This window comes from Crinia signifera, chromosome 1 (genome assembly GCF_055691185.1).
Source record: "Crinia signifera chromosome 1, ASM5569118v1, whole genome shotgun sequence".
Classification (NCBI taxonomy): domain Eukaryota; kingdom Metazoa; phylum Chordata; class Amphibia; order Anura; family Myobatrachidae; genus Crinia; species Crinia signifera.
The window spans coordinates 388,028,125-388,051,324 of NC_139217.1; the positions used below are offsets into that span (position 1 = coordinate 388,028,125).

The following is a 23,200-nucleotide window of genomic DNA, read 5'->3' on the forward strand; positions in this document are numbered from 1 at the left end:
AAGTCTGTTGGGATTTGGGGGAAATTGGCCCAAACCATACTAGTGTATGGGCACCTTAAGCTCCCAAAACAGGTTTTCACATTGCTCATGCTCTACTAAATTTGACCAAACAGTGCGATCTGTCACCTTAGATGGGAGCTACGGGGCAAAAAAAGTCCGCATTAGTGTTTATGAATAGTATGTGTTATTGTTTTTTTTTCATATGTGTGAGACCTGTAATAAGTCATTAGGGACTATTTCAGGTTTATAAATATTTTCTGTGTACCTAGCCTTAAACATAAGGACACTAAAGGATATTGGTCAAAATATACAGATGCAGTTTTCCAGTACCTGGCTCCGCCAAAAATATAAAGTTGGTGGCAAGTTTACAGCATAAGGGAAATTCTTAGTAAAGTTATAGATTGAAAAAAAAAAAACAAAAAAAACACAGCAATCCTAAAAAGCTTTTTTTTATTCCATGTAAACCATGATTTCATATTTAAAATAGCTAGTTACCCAACCACACTAAACCTAAAAAAACCTCCCATAAAACTGCATTTTTCACATAATACAAAGAACGCCTTGCAAAGCAGAGGGTTAAAATGGTTTAAAAAAACCCTGGATATCATGATAGAAAATAAAAACAATTTAGTACAAAAGCAGAAAGTTCCATGTGCCTCCAAATGCACAGCACCTTTATATAGTCACTAAGGACCGGCTGGTGACAATAGTGTGGCCTTCACAGTTCACTCCTGAACAATCAGGATTTAACAGTGTACTAACAAGTCAATTCACATTTCTCAATTTCAATTGTTAAAATAACCAGAATGCCCATGAATGTAAAAAAAAAAATGTAAGGCCATTAATTTGGGCTTTTGTGTTTAAGTTGTACACTGACAAATACATAAGAGGCGTTCATTCTTCCAAAAGGCTCAGATCTGTAGACTGGAATCAGAATGGATTACCGGTTACATTATAGCACAACGACTTTGGTCTGCTCCCTGTAAGAGAAAAATGGAAGATTTAGCCCCGACAATTATAGAACATCTGCAAGCACTTTTATTCCCTGCTCACTACAGTAGGAGCACAGATTGTTTAAAAAAAAAAAAAAAAAAAAAAAAAAAAAACCCTGCCCAGCCTCAAGTGGCAAAATATTTCATAGACAGACCTAGACCAAGTTTACTCGAGGCATAATGTAAATACTAGTTAAACTTCAGTTGCCATTAGAGCCAAGATATACAGAACTATGCAATAGTTTTAGGCAGGTGTGTAATCCTGTAATGTCTGTACCCACTACACAGTATGCGGGCACCTCTGAATAATGTAGGTGGTGCCATGAAACAACCTGCGGGTTAACCAGTGAATATAATTCAGCAACATCACTGGTACCCACACCAAACATGTTGCCACTGACCATATAGGTCAGAATATATATATATATATATATATATATATATATATATATATATATATATATATATATATATATATATATATATGAATGAAGAAGCTGGGTACATACCTACAGATTTGGCTAATCTGTCTGGCAGGAACAAAAATCTGGTAACGTTTGGGAACATACGACAACCACTTGCTCCCAAAATGTTGGAAAATGGCTAACTGATGAGATAAGTTTGTTAAATCAAAATGTATTTAACAAATTTATCAGAATGACCATGGTATGGGAGGAAAGGTTTAATTCTCATATCCTAAACTACAATAAATTACCAGATTTCTGTTCCCACCTTTAGCTTATTTTTAGCTATTAACAAAATTCAAAGTGAATGAACAGAAGAAATCCAAGTCAAAGTTTGGTAACCTTTGCCTTTAAAACTGCATCACTTCTAGGTACATTTGCAGTTTTTGAAGTAACTCTGCAGGGAGTTTGTTCCAATTGTTTATGGATACCACAGATTTCCTATCCCTGACTCCGTGTAATTGCAGAAACACATAATGTGGAGATCATGCCTTTGTGGGGCCATAGCATCACTGCCAGGACTGTCCTTTAAGACCTGCTGCAGAATAAGTTCGAAGTCAGACACCTCCTTGCTGTTACTGTATAATGAATATGTGCCTGCATGTATTTCGCTATATATAAATATATAAAAAGGAAAAACTGGCGTCACCGAGGAATTTTCAAATGCAAAAGATCTTTTGCATTTGAAAATTCCTCGGAGTGACGCCAGTTTTTCCTACATTGTTGTTCATCTGTGGAAGGCACCCGGGGTACCGTATTACTACAACTAAGGAGTGCCGGCTCGCACATCACCGATTTTGTATATTCTCCCCGTACTTGCGTGGGTTTCTTCCGGTTTCCTCCCACAATCCAAAAATATACTGGTAGGTTAATTGGCTCCCAACAAAATTAACCCTAGAATGTCTGTGTGCGTGTACATGTGGTAGGGAATATAGATTGTAAACTCCTCTGGGGCAGGGACTGATGTGAATGTTCAACTATTCTCTGCGGAATCTGTGTGCGCTATATAAGAAACTGTTAATAAATAAGAGACCCCCTCCATGCTTCACTGGTGCCTGCAGACATTCGTTATTGTACAGCTCATTAGCAAACTTCTGTGACAGCCACATTTCAAATTGTGTATCAGTCCAAAGCACCTGCTGCCATTTTTTTTGTACCCCATGTCCTGGTGCATAGATGAGTCACTTGGCCTTGATTTGATTTCAAAGGAATGGCTTTATTCCATTAAGACAACTTCTTCACAGACTTAAGATGGCTGTATCTGGGTCCCACTGTTTATAACAGTTCTGAGATTATGGCACTGCTGCCCAGTCATTTCTCTAAGGGAAGAAGGTGTTTTTCATCTGATTAAGTCTCCTTGGCAGACCACTGCGTTGCCAGTTTTTTGTGCTTCTTGAACAGCACATCTTAAAACGGCTTTGGAATCCTTGCCTTAAAGAGACCCTGCTAATGCAGTATGACTGCCTTGTATTTAAAAAAAAACCAAAAAAAACTTTTGTATATTCAAAGCATCTTGGTGTTCTGTCATGTCAGAAAAAGATGGGGCTCTCCATCATTTTGCCCCATAAATCCATGGTTGCTATGAGTTATGACAGTTGTATGTTTATTACATTTTAATGTAGTGGATGACCGTACCATTTCATTTTCTATGGCACTGCCAAAGGCTACAAGTTTTAGAATTCTTGCCCTGGTATCGCTTCCCCAATTAGCAGTATGCTAGTGTACGACAAGTGCCAAAGACATTAAATATCCTTTTCTCTCCAACTACTGAGTTAGAAGCAGCATCTAGAACCAAGAATGCATTATCTATATCAGGGGTCCTCAAACTATTTTGCTCTGGGACCCCATCAGACAATGAAAATAATTATAGGACCCCAGAAAGTTACTGCAGAAGATCACATAACATATGTAGTCATCAGAGAGCACCTGCATGGCAGCATTGTGGAGGCATAAAATGATGGGAGGAGTCTAAAATAAACAATTCAACAGATTTTTAAATAGTTGCAACCCCATACTGAGAAGGTCGGGACCCACAGTTTGAGAACCGCTGATCTATATTAAGGCTCATGGTTTTAGAAAGTATGATAATCAAATGTCTACACTTATGGGTATGAAGTTTACATGAAGAGCCTAAATCCAAACATTCTAGAACATGCAAATGACTGTCCTGTCCAAGAAATCTATGAAAAAATTCTGTAGTAGTCGTCCTCATACCTGCCGACTGTGTGTTTCCTCCTCAATCTCCACTAGTTCCTCCTCTGCCTCCTCCCCATCTTCTACTTCCTCTGGTACAGTTGTTGTAAAGACAGTGTTTCGCTGAGCTACCTCCTAAATAAGAAAGGAAAAAAAGCCTGTTAGTTGAACAAGATGGGTCCAAATTAACCACCACATGCCAGGCAATGGCAACTAATAAAGCTTACATAAGACCATGCTTGCCAACCTGACCCTCTCCATGAGGGAAGAAAATGCTCTGTTCCTGGACTTCCCTGGTAATGTATGATTACCATCACCTGTGGTGAAACACCTTTCTTATCAATTACCTATCTCCCCACAGGTGCTGGCAATCATACACTACAAGGGAAGCATTTTCTCCCCCATGGAGGGGGTCAGGTAGGCAAGGCATTTCTTGCAATACTCTTCAGCTTTAAAGCCATGAAAAAGGAGGATGTTTCATGTCCAATAGTAAGTTTTTTTTAAATTAATACTAATGCAGGGATGGGGGGAACATTTAACCAGCTGCTTCCTTTTGTACTATACATCCCAGCTACAGTTTGCCATGCTAAAACTGTTGCATGGCATGCTTGAAGGTGTACATCAGTTGGAGGACCAAACTTTCCCCAACCGTACACCCTGTTTTGTTCAAGTCAGCCATGGTCTGTGGGAGTCTGACTTTTGCAATCAAATTTATTACACTAAAGAACAAAGTAAAACTGGAACACATATTGCCAGCATTGAGTGCCATATAGATGGCCCATTTTTGGAGCAGCTTATTTGGACAAAAAGGAGTCTGCATTAAAGTCTTTATACCCCATACACACAGGGCAAGTTGTGCTCCGCGATCTAGCAGGCCTGTGTTCTCTGGAAAGAGAATAGTGATAAACGCATCCTATCACGGCCACGCATCACTATGGGGCATACCCAGTGACTTGTGCTTCATTTCTAAACTATGTGGCTACATCGCTTAGATGCGGCTTTAGCTTTAATTAGAAAATGTCACCACAATCCATATTTTTAAGCACAAGTGCTACACTTCTAGATTAGTATTCGTGTCAAATTTAATACAAGCTATAATTAAATGTATTCTGAAATGTGCAATGACCTACCTCTCCCTGAGAGTTTCTCAACACAACCTTCACATCTTCACCAGTGCCCCATGAAGTCTGGTTTTTCCAGATGAGGTCAGTTGGGGGACTGGAGGGAACCCCAGCATTGGAAGCCCAGATCTAAATCAGAAAAGATATTACAAAAAGGCCGTTACATACTGGACAGCATAAAAGAGCTCATCTGTACATAATGAAGATGTTGGACTAGTATCATAAAGCTCTGAAATCCAAGCACTTACTGTAACAGTCTGGCCTGCTTTGAGTGTGTATCTTGAGGTAAACTTGTAATTCACAGACGTGTCTTTGATGGTCCTAGTGATTTCCCAGCCTCCCAAAGGTTGATCCTGCAAAATAAAAACCTGTGAAACCCCATGCATTGTAGTGGCTTTGTCAAGAATATGTAGAACAACTTACCTTTTCAGAGTTATTCTTCAGTCGGATAAATTTGCCATCCACATCCAACTCTTCGATGCATACATTCCCAGTAGCTGAGGCCGAGTGAGCAATGCTGACACTACTGCTGGCTTCAGACTCCTCCACATCAACGCGCTTCCTTTTTCCTCTGGTGGTTCGCACACTATGGCTTGAGGAGGCCCGAGACACCGTTACACGAGACGATGGACTCGGAGACAGCTTCAGCCTGAAAAGCATTATTAGGAGGAAAGTGTTATTTATAAAGACTACAACGTTGACTAGTCAGTACAGGCAGTGTGATTGCTTGCCAGGTTACTGTGTTCTTTACCTTTCTTCTTCCCCTTCCAGCAGCTTCCTGTATGCACTGATCTCCATGTCCAGGGCCAGTTTAACATCTAGGAGCTGTTCATAATCCAGAAGCTGTTGCTGCATCTGATCTCTTATGTCAGCCATCTCCCGCTCCCTTTCAGCCAGCATACGACGGCAGGAATCCCTTTCCTTAGCCAGCAATTCCTCCAGCTCTTGCATCCGATCGTACCAAGCTCTAGACTATAAAAACATCAAGTGTGAAAAAAAAAAACCAACAACACAAGACCTTGTTCTTCCTGTTCCCTAGATAAGGAATTCCAGTATACATTAGATATGAATGCCTGCCCACTTATTGGGTGCCCTGAGCTAGCATATGATGGGTCAACTCAATATTTACCTCTTTCTGCAAGTCAGACAGCTGGGCAGTGAGGCTGCTAATGCGCAAGTGGCTTTCCATGAGCTCCTCACGGGTGCTGTTCATCGTAGAGCTATTCATCTCAGAGGAATACTTAGCATTCTCCAGCTAAAGAGGAGAAAAACAAAATACATGCAATATTATCTCGCACCTAAATGAGGAAGCATACCAAATATGGGCACTGCACTGCTAGCATCACAACCGCACAGGAATTGAACACTTTTAAAGGAAATCATTACGATGACTTTCATGTGCAGCTGATTAACAAACCATTCTATGGACACTCGTTATAAGGAATCAGGGCAATATAAAAACCAAATTCCCATAACTACTGGTGAACAGTAAGCACTTTAGTTAAGACTGTTCTTAGACTACACTTTCTTCTTTATTTTAACTTTAAGCAGGTTGTTCCAGGCTCATTCTAGTCCTCCACATCTTTGTACATTAGACGAATAATCCTAGGAGTGAATACGTGAGCTCACATGTACAGAGAACAGTCTATAATACACATACACACACACACACACACACACACACACACACACACACACACACACACTGTGCTCTTAGCATAGATCTCTTGCATCCAAATACATACACACAAGGATTAAATCATGTGGCCACCATTGTCTACAGCTTGTTTTAGAATGCCACCATTCACAACTTGTACACCAGGAGGCCATACTGTTCTTTATACCCCAGTACGGAAAACTTCAGGTAACTCAATACAATAGCTTAAAGTATTATCACACTAGTAGCTACTCCAGCAAAGCTCAACATTGATTCACTACCAGCAGACCTACCCTCCCTGAAATTCTTCATGGTTATTTTTGATTAAGTCCAGAAATGGACTTAATTTTCCTATGGAGGTCACCAGAATGAGACATTCAGTAATTCTGCTTACTACCTACTGCTATGGAGAGCGAAAATGTGCTTACAAGGCCACTTGGACACCTAACCAACACTTTTTCCCTGCGGGAAGTAGGTCAGGTTTTCCAGTTTCGGATAGCGGAACTTGGTGCTTCTGGCCAAGTTAGAAGTAACTACCAACAATTTGATTGCTTTAAACAAGGTTCTAATATTGTATCGTTTGTGGGATTATGATTTGTTAACATTAGTGCTGGCAGTTGTATAATTAAAGTTTCAAGGCAGAAAGGCTGTTCAGTTAGCAGCTGAATTGTCCTATAGTAGAGGAAGGACTGCATAGTGCAGGGCCCTCCTACCTCTATGTCTGTTTAATCACTGTCGTTTCCAATTGTAAAGCGCAACAGAATATGCTGCACTATATAAGAAAATGTAAATGAATATATAGTATTAAGCATTTCAGATATACAAGATGTGAATGTACAACAAACATGCCTTAGCTTGGTAGGTGTGCTCAACCTCCTCCTTATAGAGCTTAATTTGTTCATCCTGCTGGGCTCTTATGTCAGTGAGGGCCTGAGCAAGTTTGTGTTCATAATCAATGACGCGTCCAGAATCCACTTCTACCAAGCGAGTCTCGTGTCGTCTTCTAGTCTCCTTGATTTCCTACAAAAAAAATAAAAATAAAAAGTACAATGTAAATCAGAATGCACAATTACTTAACATACATCAGACTAAGACTACCATTAACATAACATAACTATGCTTTATTAAAAACAATTTAGTACAAATCTAAGGTTTAGTAATATGCATGATGCCAACCCTAAGCAGTAACTGCCTGTACCCATTCCTCAGTAAATCATATACAGATAAGAGTTTCCAAACAAAATCACTAGATACATTTAACCCCTCCAGTAGTGCTGCCAGTTCTGCTGGAAAGTTTATGGGCATGCCATTGAGAAGTAGGTGTGTGCCAAGTGGTGCACCACTGGCACACCATCAACTGGCAGCACCCCCATTCCCTTTAGTGATTGCCCAAACACAAATGCTCTCTAGCAACCCCAAACACCTGGTGCTGGTAGCAGCCTTCAGTGGTATGTATTTCTGGCCTGGGGAGGTTTGTCCTTCACCTGGAAAACTCACTCCTGAAGGGGTTAAAAAGTTTATCAGGGTCAATTCTATTCAGCACACTGATTTGAAAAGCTCCCTCCTGGCGATATTTAGTGCCCTGCCAAGTCTGACTAGTAGATTCCAGCTCACTCCCTCCTGGGGTGTGAGCAGAAACTAGGCAAAACTAAAGTGGCAATGCCATCTTGTGCCCTAGTACAGTGTAAACAGAATGCAGAGGGGCACCTTAGTCAGAGAATGCTTGCTCTTGGGACAGTATGCAGATTTAAATAGCTTTGGAAGCTCCCACCTGGAGCTATTGTCTGTGTGCTGAAGTGTATTAACTAATCCTATTTTATAGTAGCCAGTTAAACATTTGCGCCTTTGACAAAAAAAAAAAAAAAACGCTACAATTCTTGTTTGCTGCACAGATTTGTGAACAAACCAACACAATAAACTGTAATGTAGTGTACACTGCGATTCAATCGAATAAAAATGTATTCAGAATCACGCACGTGCAGCTGGATACGATGATTATACAATCATGATGCACGGCCCCGGATCAAATCTGATTACCTTACTGAATGTTTATATACCATTCCCAGCAACACTTTATTTGGAACGGTGCTACAATTAACTTGCATCTTTAGACTTTAGGGAGCACAGAAACCAGAGTGTTTAAAAAAAAAAAAAAAAAAAAAAAAAAAAAAAAACACACCACACAAACAGGGAATTTATCAGCTAAACTCCAGACATTGTGCTTGGTTCTAGGTTCAGTCACAAGGATCATAGGTTCGTTAAGTAGAGCAAGCATTTAATTAAGTAATATGCTGCCATTACCCCGAAGTGTTTCATAGCAGAACGTTCTGTAATATGTTCTTGGTATGGTGGACTGGGAGTTTTTACAGCAGGATCAGACTTACACATTGAAGTATAATCTCTGGCTATTGTAGACACATGTTAATGAGACATCTTGTACTGAAACAAGAACTCCCATTATTACCTCTTCATAGATACTTTTACGGAATTCAAGCTCCTCAGTCAGGGATTGGCAACGATTTTCTAAATCGATTTTCTGCAGCGTTTCGTCACCAAGTTGTGCCTTGTAATTTGCCAACGCCGATTCAAGCTGAAAGACAAAACACATCATTTTTATCTGAAGACTGTTACATTGAAATTGGTGTTTAGGGGGGGGGGAGCTTAAAATTAACAGGCACCTACCTGTCCAATTTCATATCTCAGGCTGTCGACTTCTAACTCAAGGGTTTTCTTCTCACTCTGTGCAGTGATCAGTGCCGCATCTTTGGAGTGGAGAAGAGCCTCATTGTCTCTGAGTTTGGCTTGAATGGAATTAAAGTCCGCTTCTTTCTTGGAAAAACTGTCAAGAAAAACATGCATTAAATAGCAATACAGGAGCTTTTAAAAAAAAAAAAAAAAAAAAAAAAAAAAAAAGAGGGCGGGGAGGGGGTGCAACTATTTGCAGCAATTTTTCTGCCAGTCAACCACCAAATAAGGTAAAAATAACCTATTTGGTGGTTGGCTGGCAGAAAAATTGCTGCAATTTAGTTACAGTTTTAGTTTTTTTTTTTTAACATGGTGCTTTAGGTGTCTTGCTCAAAAATTGTTACATGTGGGACTAATATATAAAGTTGATGTGAGAGGCAGCCTCTCACATTTATATATTTGTCCCACATGTAACAATTTTTGAGCAAGACACCTAAAGCACCATGTATTTATTGGTCACAGGATTTTTACTTTTTATTGAACCCTCCAAATGCGTGATTAGGAGGGGTGTACCAAAAGTTCATCAATGTGTGCAAACATTTTAACTTTAGATTTCACCTACTACAGGGGTATGCAGTTTGCTCACGTCACTGTAAACGCCCACACACTGGCCAATTGAGCTGAAAGCAGCTCACTTATTAGAGCTGCTTTCAACTCGAAAGCCACCGGGTATGTATGGCCTGGCGATGAGTGCCACCACAACTGCTGGTATTATTAGCCAAATTGACCGCTTTCCATAGCGTCCTGCTATGGAAAGCCATCCACCACAGCAAAAATCACTGTGTATATACACAGTAATTTTCACTGGGCAAAATTACCCAGTGTGTATGCACTTTAAGTCTAAACAGTTTTCAATAATTTGCAGGGCGAACCCACCATGAGAATGATTCACAGCACCCAACCCCTCCAATTTTTAATCATCTCCTATATATTTGGCTACATCTGTCACTCAAAGTGGGTGTCTGTGTCTATAACGCTCTGTTCCTGGACTTTGCTCTTAATGTGTGATTGCCTTCATCTGTGCTGAACACCTTTCTGAGAAATTAACCTGTTTAAAACAGGTGATGGCAATCATACATTAAGGGGAAGTCTAGAAACAGAGCATTGTGTCCCTCCTGGAGAGGGTCATGTTGGGAGGTATGGGACAGAGAACCAGCCCAGTGAGCCCACAGACAGTGCCAGACACCCACTGCCTTCCCATGTTGCCCAGCACTGCTACTCCACAGCCACCAGGTGAGCGCCCCCCTCCCGCGATTTGCGGCAAAACCTCCCCCCCCGCGCGCCCCCCCCCTTCCGCGATTCGCGGCAAAAACACCCGCTCCCCCGCGACCCCCCTACCGCGATTCGCAGCAAAAACACCCCCGCGACCCCCCTCCCGCGATTCGCTGCAAAAAGAACCCCCCCACGACCCCTCCCGCAATTCGCGGCATAACCACCACCCCGCGACCCCCCCTCCCGCGAATCGCGGCAAACCCTCCCCCGTGACCCCCCCGATTCGCGGAAAAAACACCCTCCCGCGATTCGCGGCAAAAAGAACCCCCCCGCGACCCCCCCTTGCACGATTGGCGGCACCCCCCTGCGACCCCCCTCCCGCGATTCGCGGCACACAACCCCCCCCGCAATTCGCAGCAGCCCCAGGATTAAATGGCACATGCAAAACACTGACATGGCTATGGTCGACAATGAAAAAGGTTGACATGAGTTTTTGAAGATTTATTTTTAATTTTTTCATATTCATTGTCATGTGTCGACATGGACACCAATGAAGTGGCACACTTATGTCAACATTTACATGTGTTGACCTTTCTGTGTTGATTTTTTCTTGTGGCGATTCGCGTCACACACCCCCGCAACCCCCCCTCCCGTGATTCGCGGCACCCCCCGTGACCCCCCACAATTCGCGGCAACCCCCCACCGGAACCCCTGTGAACCCCGCCCTCCCGCGATTCGCGGCACCCACCCCCGCGACCCCCCCTCCCGCAATTCGCGGCACCCCCCCGTGATTCGCGGCAGCTCCAGAATTAAATTGCACATGGAAAACACTGACATGGCTATGGTCGACAATGAAAAAGGTTGACATGAGTTTTTGAAGTTTTTTTGTCATTTTTTGAATATTTTCATATTCATTCTCATGTGTCGACATGGACACCAATGAAGTGCCACACTTATGTCAACATTTACATGTGTTGACCTTTCTGTGTTGATTTTTTTCTTTTTTCTTGTGGCGATTCGCGTCACACCCCCCGCAACTCCCCCTCCGGCGATTCGCGGCACCCCGGCACTCCCCTGCGACCCTCCCCCCCTCCCGCAATTCGCGGCAACCCCCCACCGGAACCCCCATGAACCCCGCTCTCCCGCGATTCGCGGCACCCACCCCCCGCAACCCCCCCCTCCCGCAAATCGCGGCACCCCCGCGATTCGCGGCAGCCCCAGGATTAAATGGCACATGCAAAACACTGGCACGGCTATGGTCGACAATGAAAAAGGTTGACATGAGTTTTTGAAGATTTATTTCATTTTTTGAATGTTTTCATATTCATTGTCATGTGTCAACATGGACACCAATGAAGTGGCACACTTATGTCAACATTTACATGTGTTGACCTTTCTGTGTTGATTTTTTCTTGTGGCGATTTGCGTCACACCCCCCCACCCCCCCACTCCCGCGATTCACGGCACACACACACACACCTCCCCCGTGATTCTCGGCACCCCACCCCGTGACCCCCCCTCCCGTGATTCACGGCACGGCACACCCCCGCGACCCCCCCTCCCATGATTCGCCGCAACCCCCGCCCCCGTAACCCCCCTCCCGCGATTTGCGGCAACCTACCCCGCGACCCCCCTCCCGCGATTCTCTGCAATCCCTCCCCTCCCGCGATTCGCAGCATCCACCCCCCCACAACCCCCCCTCCTGCAATTCGCGGCACCCCCCACGACCCCCCCTCCTGCAATTCGCGGCACCCTCCGCGACCCCCCCTCCCGCGATTCGCGGACACCTAAGTTGCAATACAGGGCATCTTTCATACAATTCTAACCATATTTCTCATATACAAACGTTCACAAATTAAGGGGGCGCAGCCCCTTACGACGGTGTGAAGAGCGCCCGTAGGGCGCGATGAATCACCTAGTTGTAAAATAAATGGCAACCACAGAGATGCTGCAAATAGCCAGGAATCAATTGTTTTCTGTGGTGGCAGCAAGCAGATAGCGACTGAGCTATTCAATTGTTTCTCCATATGTAGTGGCATACGATGCGATACGATGTTTTACCGATTTTTGAGCATTTTAGCTCAAAAATCGTATGCGATCGCACCCGATTTTGCACTGAAATGCATCAGAATGCATTGAAATGTGTATTAAAGTAGTGAAATGCCCCCAAATGCCATTTTTCATAGTGCACCCCCCCCCACTATCAACGTCAACCCGAAGCGTGGCGAGCGCAGCGAGCCCACGAGGGGCGGCGGTACGCGTCCTACGACCTTTTCATACCCCCACTTTCCACGTTGGCGTGGAGTTGAGAATAGAATAGTGTGGCGAGCCCGAAGCGAGGCGAGCGCAGCGAGGCGAGCGCAGCGAGGGGACGCGCATACCTGTGAAGCCCGCGAGGGGACGCATATAGCTGTGAAGGTATCTGCGTCCGCTCGCCACGCTTCGGGCTCGCCACACTATTCTATTCTCAACTCCACGCCGACGTGGATAGTGGGGGTATGAAAAGGTCGTAGGACGCGTACCGCTGCGCTCGCCACGCTTCGGGTTGACGTTGATAGTGGGGGTGGTGCACTATGAAAAATGGCATTTGGGGGCATTTCACTACTTTAATACACATTTCAATGCATTCTGATGCATTTCAGTGCAAAATCAGGTGCGATCGCATGCGATGCAATTTTTGGCATACAATCAGCATACGATGAAGGTCGTGGGAGCCGTGATACTCCACAAGTACCGTTTATTTTAACATTAATCCTCACACGCTAGAGTAGCATTGGGAGGGATATTTTTAACAGTCAAATCTGCGCTCACAGGCAAACATAGCCCCTACACTGGTCTTTACCATGGCCCCTGCTATTGACATACATAGCCAACAACAACCAAAATTGAGGGGTCCTTAAAGACTTGCAGGAGAGCGCAGAGTTAACAATAAGCATACAATGAATGATGTTCTAAAAAGATATCGCTCAGAAGGAAAGGAATGAGACCTATACTTTATAATATTGTTTAGTGTGTATGGGGCTTTAGTGTGAAAGGGTTATTCCACACCACTTTAGAGGTCAAGGGTGATTTTAATGTGCTTCTGCCAGGTCACTTTAGTAGAAAGTAGCTGAGTGCTGCAAAACATTCTTTACTAATAAAATCTTTTATTCCATGGGTGTGAATTTATAAAACGTTTCATGGTGCAAGCTTCCTATTGAAAACTCATCTAAACCCCCCCCCCCCCCCCCCCCCCCCCGTGTAGTTTGGCCCAACATCAGCTGATGGCAAATATGTCAAATACACAAAACACTTGTGGTAGTAAAATGTGCAATAAGATGCAATGTTTTTCTGGATTCCAACAGTTTTGTGGTGCATCTAAATCCACACACACACACACACACACACACACACACACACACACACACACACTCTGAGGTAAAGGCAGACAATATGCACGATAACCTTGGTTTTCAGTGTGTATGAACAATGATGTACGTTCCTGCATCAAATTTTGAGTGTTTCGATCAGTCTCTGCAGCCAAAAACAGGTAATTGCTGCAGGAGGGTATACTATCAAGTACTCCACGAGAGAGATTTTTGTAGTACCCTCAAGGTCATGTTTTACACAACTTTGTTGATTTGTATCTGACATAACTCCACCCACATCTTCAAACAGTAACAACTATGCAACTCTGCAAATATGTACAACTGAACTTGGAGAAAGTTAAGAATCAGGTATCTGATGCAAGTCAGCAGGCCTTAACCATGGGACTGTTTTACAGAAGATGCATTACTGGAGAGTCACGGATATTTGCACATTGCAGCACCTCAGGGGTTCATTTTTAAGCAGCCACCTCAAGTCATTACATAACCAGATCTGAAGACATGCAGTTTTATAGCAAGTGTAGTTCAGCTGTGAAAGATCACATTACAAACTGGGCCTCCTTCCAGAAGCAGCTGCCACAGCGAAAAGTGCAAACACTGAGATTACAGCCTCTGCACAAGCACCCCAATACCATTGCAGAAAATAAGTTCGAGAACCACTGGTTTAGGCTATCACACTATTGTAATGTTCAATTCACAATTCTCTATTCAACCCTGGGTATGAAAGCACTATAACTTTTACACTGAAAAGATCTGTTTTTCACACAAGCACAACCACCACAAGCCAACTCTAGGTCCATGACAGAATTAAGGTAAAATGAGGTCGTGTCCTCCAGCAGCTACTAGCATGGACACAGCTGACGACCCATTCCTCTGCACAGCATACCTATCAGTCTCCAAAATACTGCACAACCCCAGTATAGTAACTGCTAACACCACCACACCTCAAGTCATTCATTAAGTCCTTCAAGCAAATTTAAGAGTTTACTGCAAGTTAAATCACTCATTAGGGAATAGGGGTAAGCTATAAGGCAGGATATTAAGAACCACATACTGCACGAGACCAGGCGTGTACACATGTTGGACAGGATTATATAATGTTAACAAAATTATCAACATTCTAAAGAATCAGGATATAAGCTTCAAAAACAGACAATTTAAATTTAGGGACAAGCGACTGTTTCCAAGTTTTGTCAGGGGTGCGGGGTATGTAAGGGGGCTAGGGGGGTGTAGTAGGATAGTGTAGTGAAGCAGGAAGGGGATGGCTGTGATCAATGGGTTAGCATTAAGAGACAGGCAGGAAAGGGAAGGGGGGGGGGGTGACCTATGAAAGCGCAATACTGATTATCAATCAATAAAGAAAAAAGGGGGTGGGGTGGACACCCAGCTCTCTGTAGCGAGTGACAGGATGCCGCTGTACCCTCCAAAACAATAGGCTCTTCTCGGTCTAGCGTTGCAGGGAAGTGATTGGCCCGTTTCATTAACCCTTCCTATTCACCACAAAGCTCCGCTAGTAGTAGTAGCGGCCACATGACTGCAGCGCGTTACCCACTTTACACACATATACCGCAGAAGTTAGTTTGCGCCCAGCTCTAGAACACCTGTCCACCCCACAGGCAGCGCTGCGGCCAGATATGAATGAAGCGGGGGATGGGCGGCAGCTGCAGGCACGGGATTACCCCGGCTCCCCTAGGACATGACCGGCTCCCCGTAGCCGTGCAGCTCTCACTGCCCCCGATCTGACACGCACTGTCCCGGCCTCACCTGAGTTGCAGAGCCTCGTAGTCGCCGCGGACCTTGCTGAGCTCTATCTGCAGCTTGGCCCTCTCCCGGGCGGTGTCGTCCAGGATCTGCCGGGCGTCCGCCAGCTCGGTCTCGTAGAGCTCCTTCAGGCCGCTGACCTCCAGGCTGCGCACCTCCTCCCGCTCGGTGACCTGCAGCTGCAACACGCTGTTCTCATTCTCCAGGCTCCGCACCTTGTCTATGTAGACGGCCAGGCGGTCATTCAGCTGCTGCAGCGCCTCTTTCTCCTGCAGGCGGGAGATGCGGGTCGGACTGAGCGGGGTGCTCATGCTGCTGCGCCGGCCGGACTGCCGGGTGGGGGTGGCCGCCATGGGCTGGGGGTGCGAGGTGACAGCGGGCTCCACGTGAGCGGACCGGCTCCTACAAAGTCACACAGCCGGCACCGGGCGCTGAACGGCGGCTCCAGAGACCGCAGCGCTCCGCATAGACCGAGGCTAGTACGGCGAGCCCCGTGCAGGGAGCGGGAAAGCCGGGAGCAGGGATAACGGGCAGCCCGAGTACAATGAGAAGATCCGAGCTGGAGAGCAGGCGAACGGGAGGTTTGGCCGCAAAATGGCGCCAGAAAAAAACACGTGATTCTCCCGCAGCCAATCAGGACGCGAGACTCGGCATGATTAAATTCAAATGAGAAGAATGCTGGCGAGAGTGGGGGGAGGTGAGGCGGGAGCGGCACTCGTATACAATGGGAGGGGGGCAGGGAGCCGAACAGCCGGCCCGCCCAGCCCAGGGCTTCCACCACAGGAGCTGCACAGCGTGAGCGCGGGCGGCAGCGCTGTGGTGGTATTGTGCAGCTTTGTGTCCGGATACGCCCGCATTATGCAGCGCATGCAGTGACAGCAGCAACGCCTGATTATGTACATACTAGCAAATGCTTTACACAAATACATCGATATCCTGATCTATTTATTTCACGTGTCACGCTCTTAAAATTGTAATATTTGTGTTAAATGTCCAGTAATTCGTTTCCCTGGAGCACCACGGTGTCTCTGAGAACACTGGGGGATTCCAATTAACCCCAATCCCAATGTAGGTGGGTGTGAGTAATGGGGCTGTGTGCCATAGTTACAGTACTTCCAACTCGCAGATTTTTGTTCCCAGCCTTAAGCCCCGTACACACGGTGAGATATTGGCTAATGCCCAATTCTGTCTAGGGGGTTATTCACATTGATTCGCATCCCCCCAGGATAGCGGGGGGCAGAGAGGGTAACGAGTCACTTTAATATGTGTGCAACTTCCACATCTTTCAATGGTCGGCGATCATCGATAGAGATGTGGGTGTTCCCCGCAGCATGTGAATGGATGTTTATGTTGGAGAGTTTGACTAAGATTTTGTCTAATGCTGGGCTCAATTCCCAATTCCTATTCCTAAGTTATTTCTATGTTATAAGTTATCCTATTCCTAAGTATTTATATAGCGCGCACATTTTCTGTAAAGTGCTGTGGAACGCACACCTGCCCCCCCCCCCCCCCTCTTGACGGACCAATCCCTGTGCAGGGCTGCTAATGGATGTGTATGGGTACATAATCCGTTTCCAAAAGCCAGTACACAGAGGATAAATCATTCAATGGTTAGTTACCATCAAATGATTTCTCATCCTCTGCCCTGCTTTTGCAGGAGTCACTCAGCGGCTGCTTGTAGCGGGGTAATATCGAGGCATTTGCTGGGAGAGCAGGCAGGGGAATGCCTGCGTTCCATGGGGCCTGCCCAACATTTCTGTAGGCGCACCCACTGTTATTGTAGGCATGCCCATGAAACGCTTGGGGTCCACACAGGTACTCAGACTGGGAGCGCCTCGTCACAGCTGCCTGTCACTCAGACTGGGAGCACCACGTCACAGCTGCCTGTCACTCAGACTGCGAGCGCCTCGGCATAGAAAACTTTAGCCGAAGGCGCTGGCAGCCGTGTGCATGGGCAGACCTCAACCATCGCTGAATTTGTTGGGAGCAATTAATCTACCAGTACAATTTCGGAAGGAAACAGGAGTACCAGGAGGAATCCCATGCAAGTACGGGGAGAATATACAAACTCCGCACAGTTAGGACCATGGTGGGAATCAAACCCATGACCTCAGTGCTGTGAGGCAGTAATGCTAACCATTGCACTGTCCATGCTTGCAGCCACACACCAGTGACATTACTTGCCCACTTTTCAGATTTGTCTGCACTCTCTTCTGGCTACCTCCGACACCAGCAATGATTGCCGTTCACTTTGACTCACAATTTCTGATGCCAGCAGCTGCGTACACAATGGCGCATTTGTGTGAACGTTCTGGGTAATATTTTGTGCAATATTGGCATTGTGCAAGCTTTACGTCCACCTCTGAACCATGCTGTTCAGCGGACAAGCTAAAACCCATCAGATATGGTGGCTTTACTGTATCTCACAGTGGGTGAGATGCAGTGAAGTTTTTGGAGGTTAAGCCACATACCACATATGCTTTAAGCCAAAGAATTCAATAGATTTTGGAGCATGAATGTGGTGGGCAGAACCAACTTGGAATGGCATTGCCCACCACAAAGCCATTCCTGGGGCTTCTATCACACTGTTCCTCTTAAAGGGATCTATCAGATAACTCCCAGCACCCCCCACGTAATGTGTGTCAGCTAACACAAGTACAACTAGAATGCCAGGTCATATACCTCTTACCACAAGAGCTGTCTTTTGTGATTTTTTTTTAATATAATGCATGGCGTAGCTAAACACCATTACGCCTATAGAGAGTGGCGGGAGGTGTCACATGCAAAATGTATTGCTATGATAATGGCTTTCCTCCCCAGGAGAGGAAAAATTTACCTGTGACAATACACCCTGGCATAAGCTGCCAGATGGGTTGGGATCATTTGGTCTACAGCATGATGTTCGACAGTCGTTAGGTTGACACCATTAGGTCGACATGGGAAAAGGTTGACATGAGTCTAGATCGACATGGGAAAAGGTCGAATGGTCATTAGTTCGACAGGTCATTAGTTTGACAATGTCTAGGTCGACAGTCAAAAGATCGACATGGGGTTTTTCACTGATAATTACTGGTCACTGCGATATTCCATTTTTGTCCTGATAAGATGTTTATTGGCTGATCAAGCCAATAATTTGACAGTGTATGCCCAGCATTAGTTCTTTAACCCGATTGCAGAGGCAAAGCAAAGTTTGATGGAGATCAGGGTCATTTATTTTTAAACACCCCTTGGAGTTTGTTCTTTACATTTTTTATATTGGTACTCAAATGAACACACACTGGAAACTCCTATTAGAAGCTCTTTTATAGTATAACATTGATTTGATAAAGTTATTTTTAACTCTCCTGTCACCAGTTTAGACTCAAATGGTAGGCCTAGGTTACCATTATGTTATCAAGATGATGATGATGATGATTTATTTTTAACCAGTAGAGAAATTTAGGATTGCTGAATTGCTGATTCAACTAACCTATGCAAAACACCTGGCTTGATACCAGTAGGAAATTCCTACTGAGGTCACATAGGATTTCCTGTGACAATACGTGAGGGTTTCGGTGCCTTTCAATGTACAGTATAAACAAAAAAACGTGACGGCAGATGAGAACCACTTTGCCCATCTAGTTTGCCTATGAACACACACACTTACACACTGCTTAATTATTATTTTTTTCAGAAGCCAATTAACCTACCAGTATATTTTTGGTGTAGGAAGGAAACCCATGCAAGCACTGGGAGACTATACAAACTGTGTGATGCAGTGATGCTAACCATTACACCATCTTGGATTATTGCATCTTTTGGGGGTATTCAATTCGGGATTCTGACTTTCGGGACATCCCAACAGAAGGAACCCTGTCAGTCTTTGCCGGCTTCCAACATGATCCTGACAGTCAGTATTTAATGTTCCGACTGTTGAAAAATCTGTAGATCGGCGTAAATGGCGTTGTTTTGTCGAACAATGCCCAAGGATTCAACAATCCACGACTGTTTCAGACAATATATAGGGAAGCGTGTCTGTAGCAGGCGAGTCCTGGCTGCGATTGAATACTGAATTGCTGATATTTCCACTGTTGGAAATATCGTCAGAGATTAAATACCCACCTTTGACCATTATCATTGTCAGATGCAGTTAGCAGATGTGTGGTTGCACAGGTGTGTTGTTCCTGCTTTATATTGACGTTTTCAAATGTCGTTCTGCTGTACTGTACCATATCATGTGAGAGTTTGTAAAACTCTGAAAGGGTTAAACAAGAAAGAAGGAAAACAAGAGAATGCCTGCAGGTAAGAAATAGATGTGCGATTATTCAACACTATGGAATGTATTTTTCATGAGCAGTCAATTTTAATACCTGCCCATGTGCAATGCAAAGAGATAGTGTTGTGTTTGTTTCTTTGTAAATGCTATAAGACCGTGGCTGTACAAGCAGTTTCAGTTGCAATTGTAATCTCATATACAGTAGCTATATACATATAAACATACTGTATCTAGATGCATGGGATTATTCTGGGGCTGCATCTATATTATTGTGGAACTTGATATGCAGTATGTCTGGTCTGAAAACTAAGCCACCAGTAGTTATCGGCCTATCGTTTATTTCTCAGTTACCAACTCAACTATAGTCCTGAAGCTTAGGTAATAACAGCCTTGACTCGGAACTGTCCATTGTTCACCACATTCATTCTTTTTCCATATCCTATTATATACAGGGGCGCCAACAGCTCTGCCAGGCCCCGATAAAATGAGGAGATGTGGGCAATGAGAGGAAGAGTGACAAACAAGAGGGGGCATGGACAATTCCCTGTACAAAAAAATATTGCAGGGGACGGCGGATGACATCGCACACCCTCTCAGGTAAAAAGAGGACAGGCTGCATCTGCCTCTCTCCCCAGCTCAGCAAACAGTACTGAGCAGCGTGTGGTGTGCTGGGGAGAGACCCGGGAACAGGCAAAAAGTACCTCTCCCACTCATCTCCATTGATTATATGCATGCAGAAAAATAATTCATGTATTACCCACATTGATTATTCTAATAGTCTCCTTATTGGCTGTTCCCTAAATAGTCTTTCACTTCTGAAATCTATTTTGAATGCAACATAATGGCAAGTCTTCAATGCCGGGGGCGAGCGGTGACAGTGCAGCTGATTCACTGCATTAGCCGCGGGTTTCACTGTTTGGGGGAATCCTCACCGTCCTGTGACAGCGAGGATTCCCCCGGAACGTTGAATAGAGCGATCGGCCGGTGAGGGTGTTAAACAGCGAGGATCGCTGGTTTTCTGCGATCTTCACTGTTTAACCCCCTCGCCGGCCGTGGCGACCCCCATTGAATACGTTTCAAAAAGTGAATTTGCTGCTCTGCTCTGTCAGTCCAATTGGGTACCTGTATTACTGTACTACTACACCAACAAAAATCTCTTCTCTTGTCTGAAAATATCTCTACTTCTTTTTTATTTGGCACTTTCATATAGATAATATATAGTATCTGATGGTTTTCCATAGTAACATCTGAAATAAAACTCCCATCTTAGTAAATTTTCCCCAATAGGACTTTCACCTAACATCCTCTAAACCTTCGCGAGTTTGCTAAAAACTCATTTCTTAAGGAAACATTAAATTCTGTAACCACTCACATAATCTCCATAACTAGTCTCTATGTATTTACCTCCCTACTGAACGTACATTAAGGGTATGGATGGCCATTGATGGGTTAGCTTATTGTATAAAACTATTCACATAGGAAGTAAATTATTGGATATGCTACACAGTAGCCTACTTGCAAGTATACCTATAATTCCATATAAGTTCATTGCAATGACCAGTGCATTGTGCTAAAGCTGGGTACACACTTAAAGATAAATCTGCATACGGTGGTTGTTTATACACATTCACCAACCACCAATGCCACCTGCAGATATATCTGTTGTTGTGTACAGTACATTGGCCAACTAATCTTTCCTCTGTAAACACTGACAGATCACCGGCATGAAATGTCCTAAATTGTGCTGCAAGTTACTTAATGGGATGAGCTTCTATAGAGCACACAGGTAAAGGAAATAGGCCTTCTGTTTTCTCCATATTATCTTATAAGGATGGCCATCATTGTCTTTGCCATAGATGGTTGCCATCGATAGCCATAGTGCAACTGGCCATCAATAGTGTAATACTATGCAATGGATGACCATCAAAGTTTTTACATATCTATGGTCATGCATTGGCCTGCATCTCCCCATATACCTAATCGGTGCTACCCATACTTGCCTACTCTCCTCGTTCATGCTGGAGACACACAAACTTTTGGATGTACCCCTGCACCCCTGGAAAAGTAGACATCCCGCCAGCATTCTGACTACTTCCTAGTGAAGCGGGCACAATGCAGTATGAAATACATGAAAGCTGCGGTCCCTGCAGAGGGCATGGGGCCCAATGATGACATTCTATGCTAATCGTATAATTTTATCCCTGCCCCTATGTAGATTGGATTCAGTCGTGCCATTTTTCCCACAAAGGGGATGGGGCGTGATGACTCAATTTGCATGGTCCTGCCCCATTACCGCCAACTTGGCATCTTCCGCCGAGGAAAAAAAATCTAAGTTGTTACGTATGGTGCTACCATTGAATGGCACTATATTAAATCAAGCACTGATGCATGTTAATGCTCCAATTGACATAAAAACTGATGCATTTATTATTTCTTTATTTACAGATTCTTATATAGTGCAGCAATCTGAAACAGTGATAAAACAAACTTGGTAGTAACAAACCGACATAGAGAGGTAGGAGGTCCCTGTTTGACCGTGAAAATCAGCATCTCTGTGCTTTTCCTGCCACCGCTGCACCAGGGATGCAGCATTCTGCTTCTCCTGTACAAGCCTGTCCCCAGACTCCCATTGGATACTGTAGTTTCACAGGAGTCTGGGGAAGAGCTTATAGATGATTGACAAGCTGTATGCTGTGCCATGTGGATTCCTGGGGTGTGGATGTGAGAGAGAAGAGAGGGCTCCATCTTTAGACCTTTAGCCTGAGAGCAGGCTATTTAGTGCCTGCACCTATAAGGGACTGATACAAATCTGGGGAAACAAGCAGTAGGCCTATTATCAGCCACTGATTTATTGACTGTAAGTACTGTGAATGTGCCTGTGTTTTTGGTAGGGGTATTAGGTCTTACCACACACAGGGGCAGATTTATTAAGCTTGGAGAAGTGATAAACTGGAGATAAAGCGGAGAAAAGGTAAAAGGATTATCTCCTATCAGCTGTGTTTGAAAAAGACAGTTGGGAGCTGATTGGCTGGTGCTTTATCTCCTTTTACCTTTTCTCCGCTTTATCTCCAGTTTATCTCTTCTCCAAGCTTAATAAATCTGCCCCTGAGAGAGTGATGTTAGTATGCTTACATACCTCCCAACATATGGGATATGAGAACGGGACACTCGCGCCCGAAAAGGCCATTCTGAAATGCTGTATAGACTTAAAGGGAACAGGAATCATATTACAAACAAGTTACATACAATTACAAGAAACAGATGGTTAGTGACCTGACCTAAATGAGCTTACAGTCTGAGATGCGTGGAATTTCTTTCCAGTGTAATGATAGAATACTTCAGGAGGCTGTCAGAGTGACAGCAGCAGGTACTGTATACAGTATAACTATGGATGAACACATTGCAATATTATTATTATTATTATTATTATTATTA

The 23,200-nt window shown here is 44.4% G+C and overlaps 1 protein-coding gene and 1 long non-coding RNA gene across 2 annotated transcripts; one reads left to right on the forward strand and one right to left on the reverse strand.

Moving 5' to 3' along the window:
• Positions 1 to 433: 433 nt before the first annotated feature.
• LMNB1 (lamin B1) lies at positions 434 to 16,179 on the reverse strand. Its single transcript, XM_083151566.1, has 11 exons — positions 15,514 to 16,179; positions 9,110 to 9,266; positions 8,892 to 9,017; positions 7,277 to 7,447; positions 5,900 to 6,025; positions 5,522 to 5,742; positions 5,194 to 5,419; positions 5,019 to 5,123; positions 4,780 to 4,899; positions 3,671 to 3,784; positions 434 to 980 (listed from the first exon to the last, which is right to left on the reverse strand). Exons 1-11 carry the CDS (start codon positions 15,861 to 15,863, stop codon positions 948 to 950), a joined length of 1,749 nt encoding a protein of 582 aa, XP_083007692.1. The 5' UTR covers positions 15,864 to 16,179; the 3' UTR covers positions 434 to 947.
• Positions 16,180 to 16,212: 33 nt separating this feature from the next.
• Positions 16,213 to 22,280, forward strand: LOC146014075 (uncharacterized). The gene is made up of 3 exons (XR_014447036.1): positions 16,213 to 16,406; positions 20,218 to 20,362; positions 22,211 to 22,280. It is a non-coding gene; the product is annotated as an uncharacterized LOC146014075 (long non-coding RNA).
• Positions 22,281 to 23,200: the final 920 nt, after the last annotated feature.

Bases quoted from the DNA above. Each gene is read 5' to 3' on its own strand.
- LMNB1 (XM_083151566.1), bottom strand. From the start codon at position 15,863: ATGGCGGCCACCCCCACCCGGCAGTCCGGCCGGCGCAGCAGCATGAGC. The intron at 7,448-8,891 runs GTAATAATGGGA...TTTTTTTTGTAG, and splicing joins GTAAAAGTATCTATGAAGAG to GAAATCAAGGAGACTAGAAG. The intron at 5,743-5,899 runs GTAAATATTGAG...ATGTTTTTATAG, and splicing joins TGTCTGACTTGCAGAAAGAG to TCTAGAGCTTGGTACGATCG.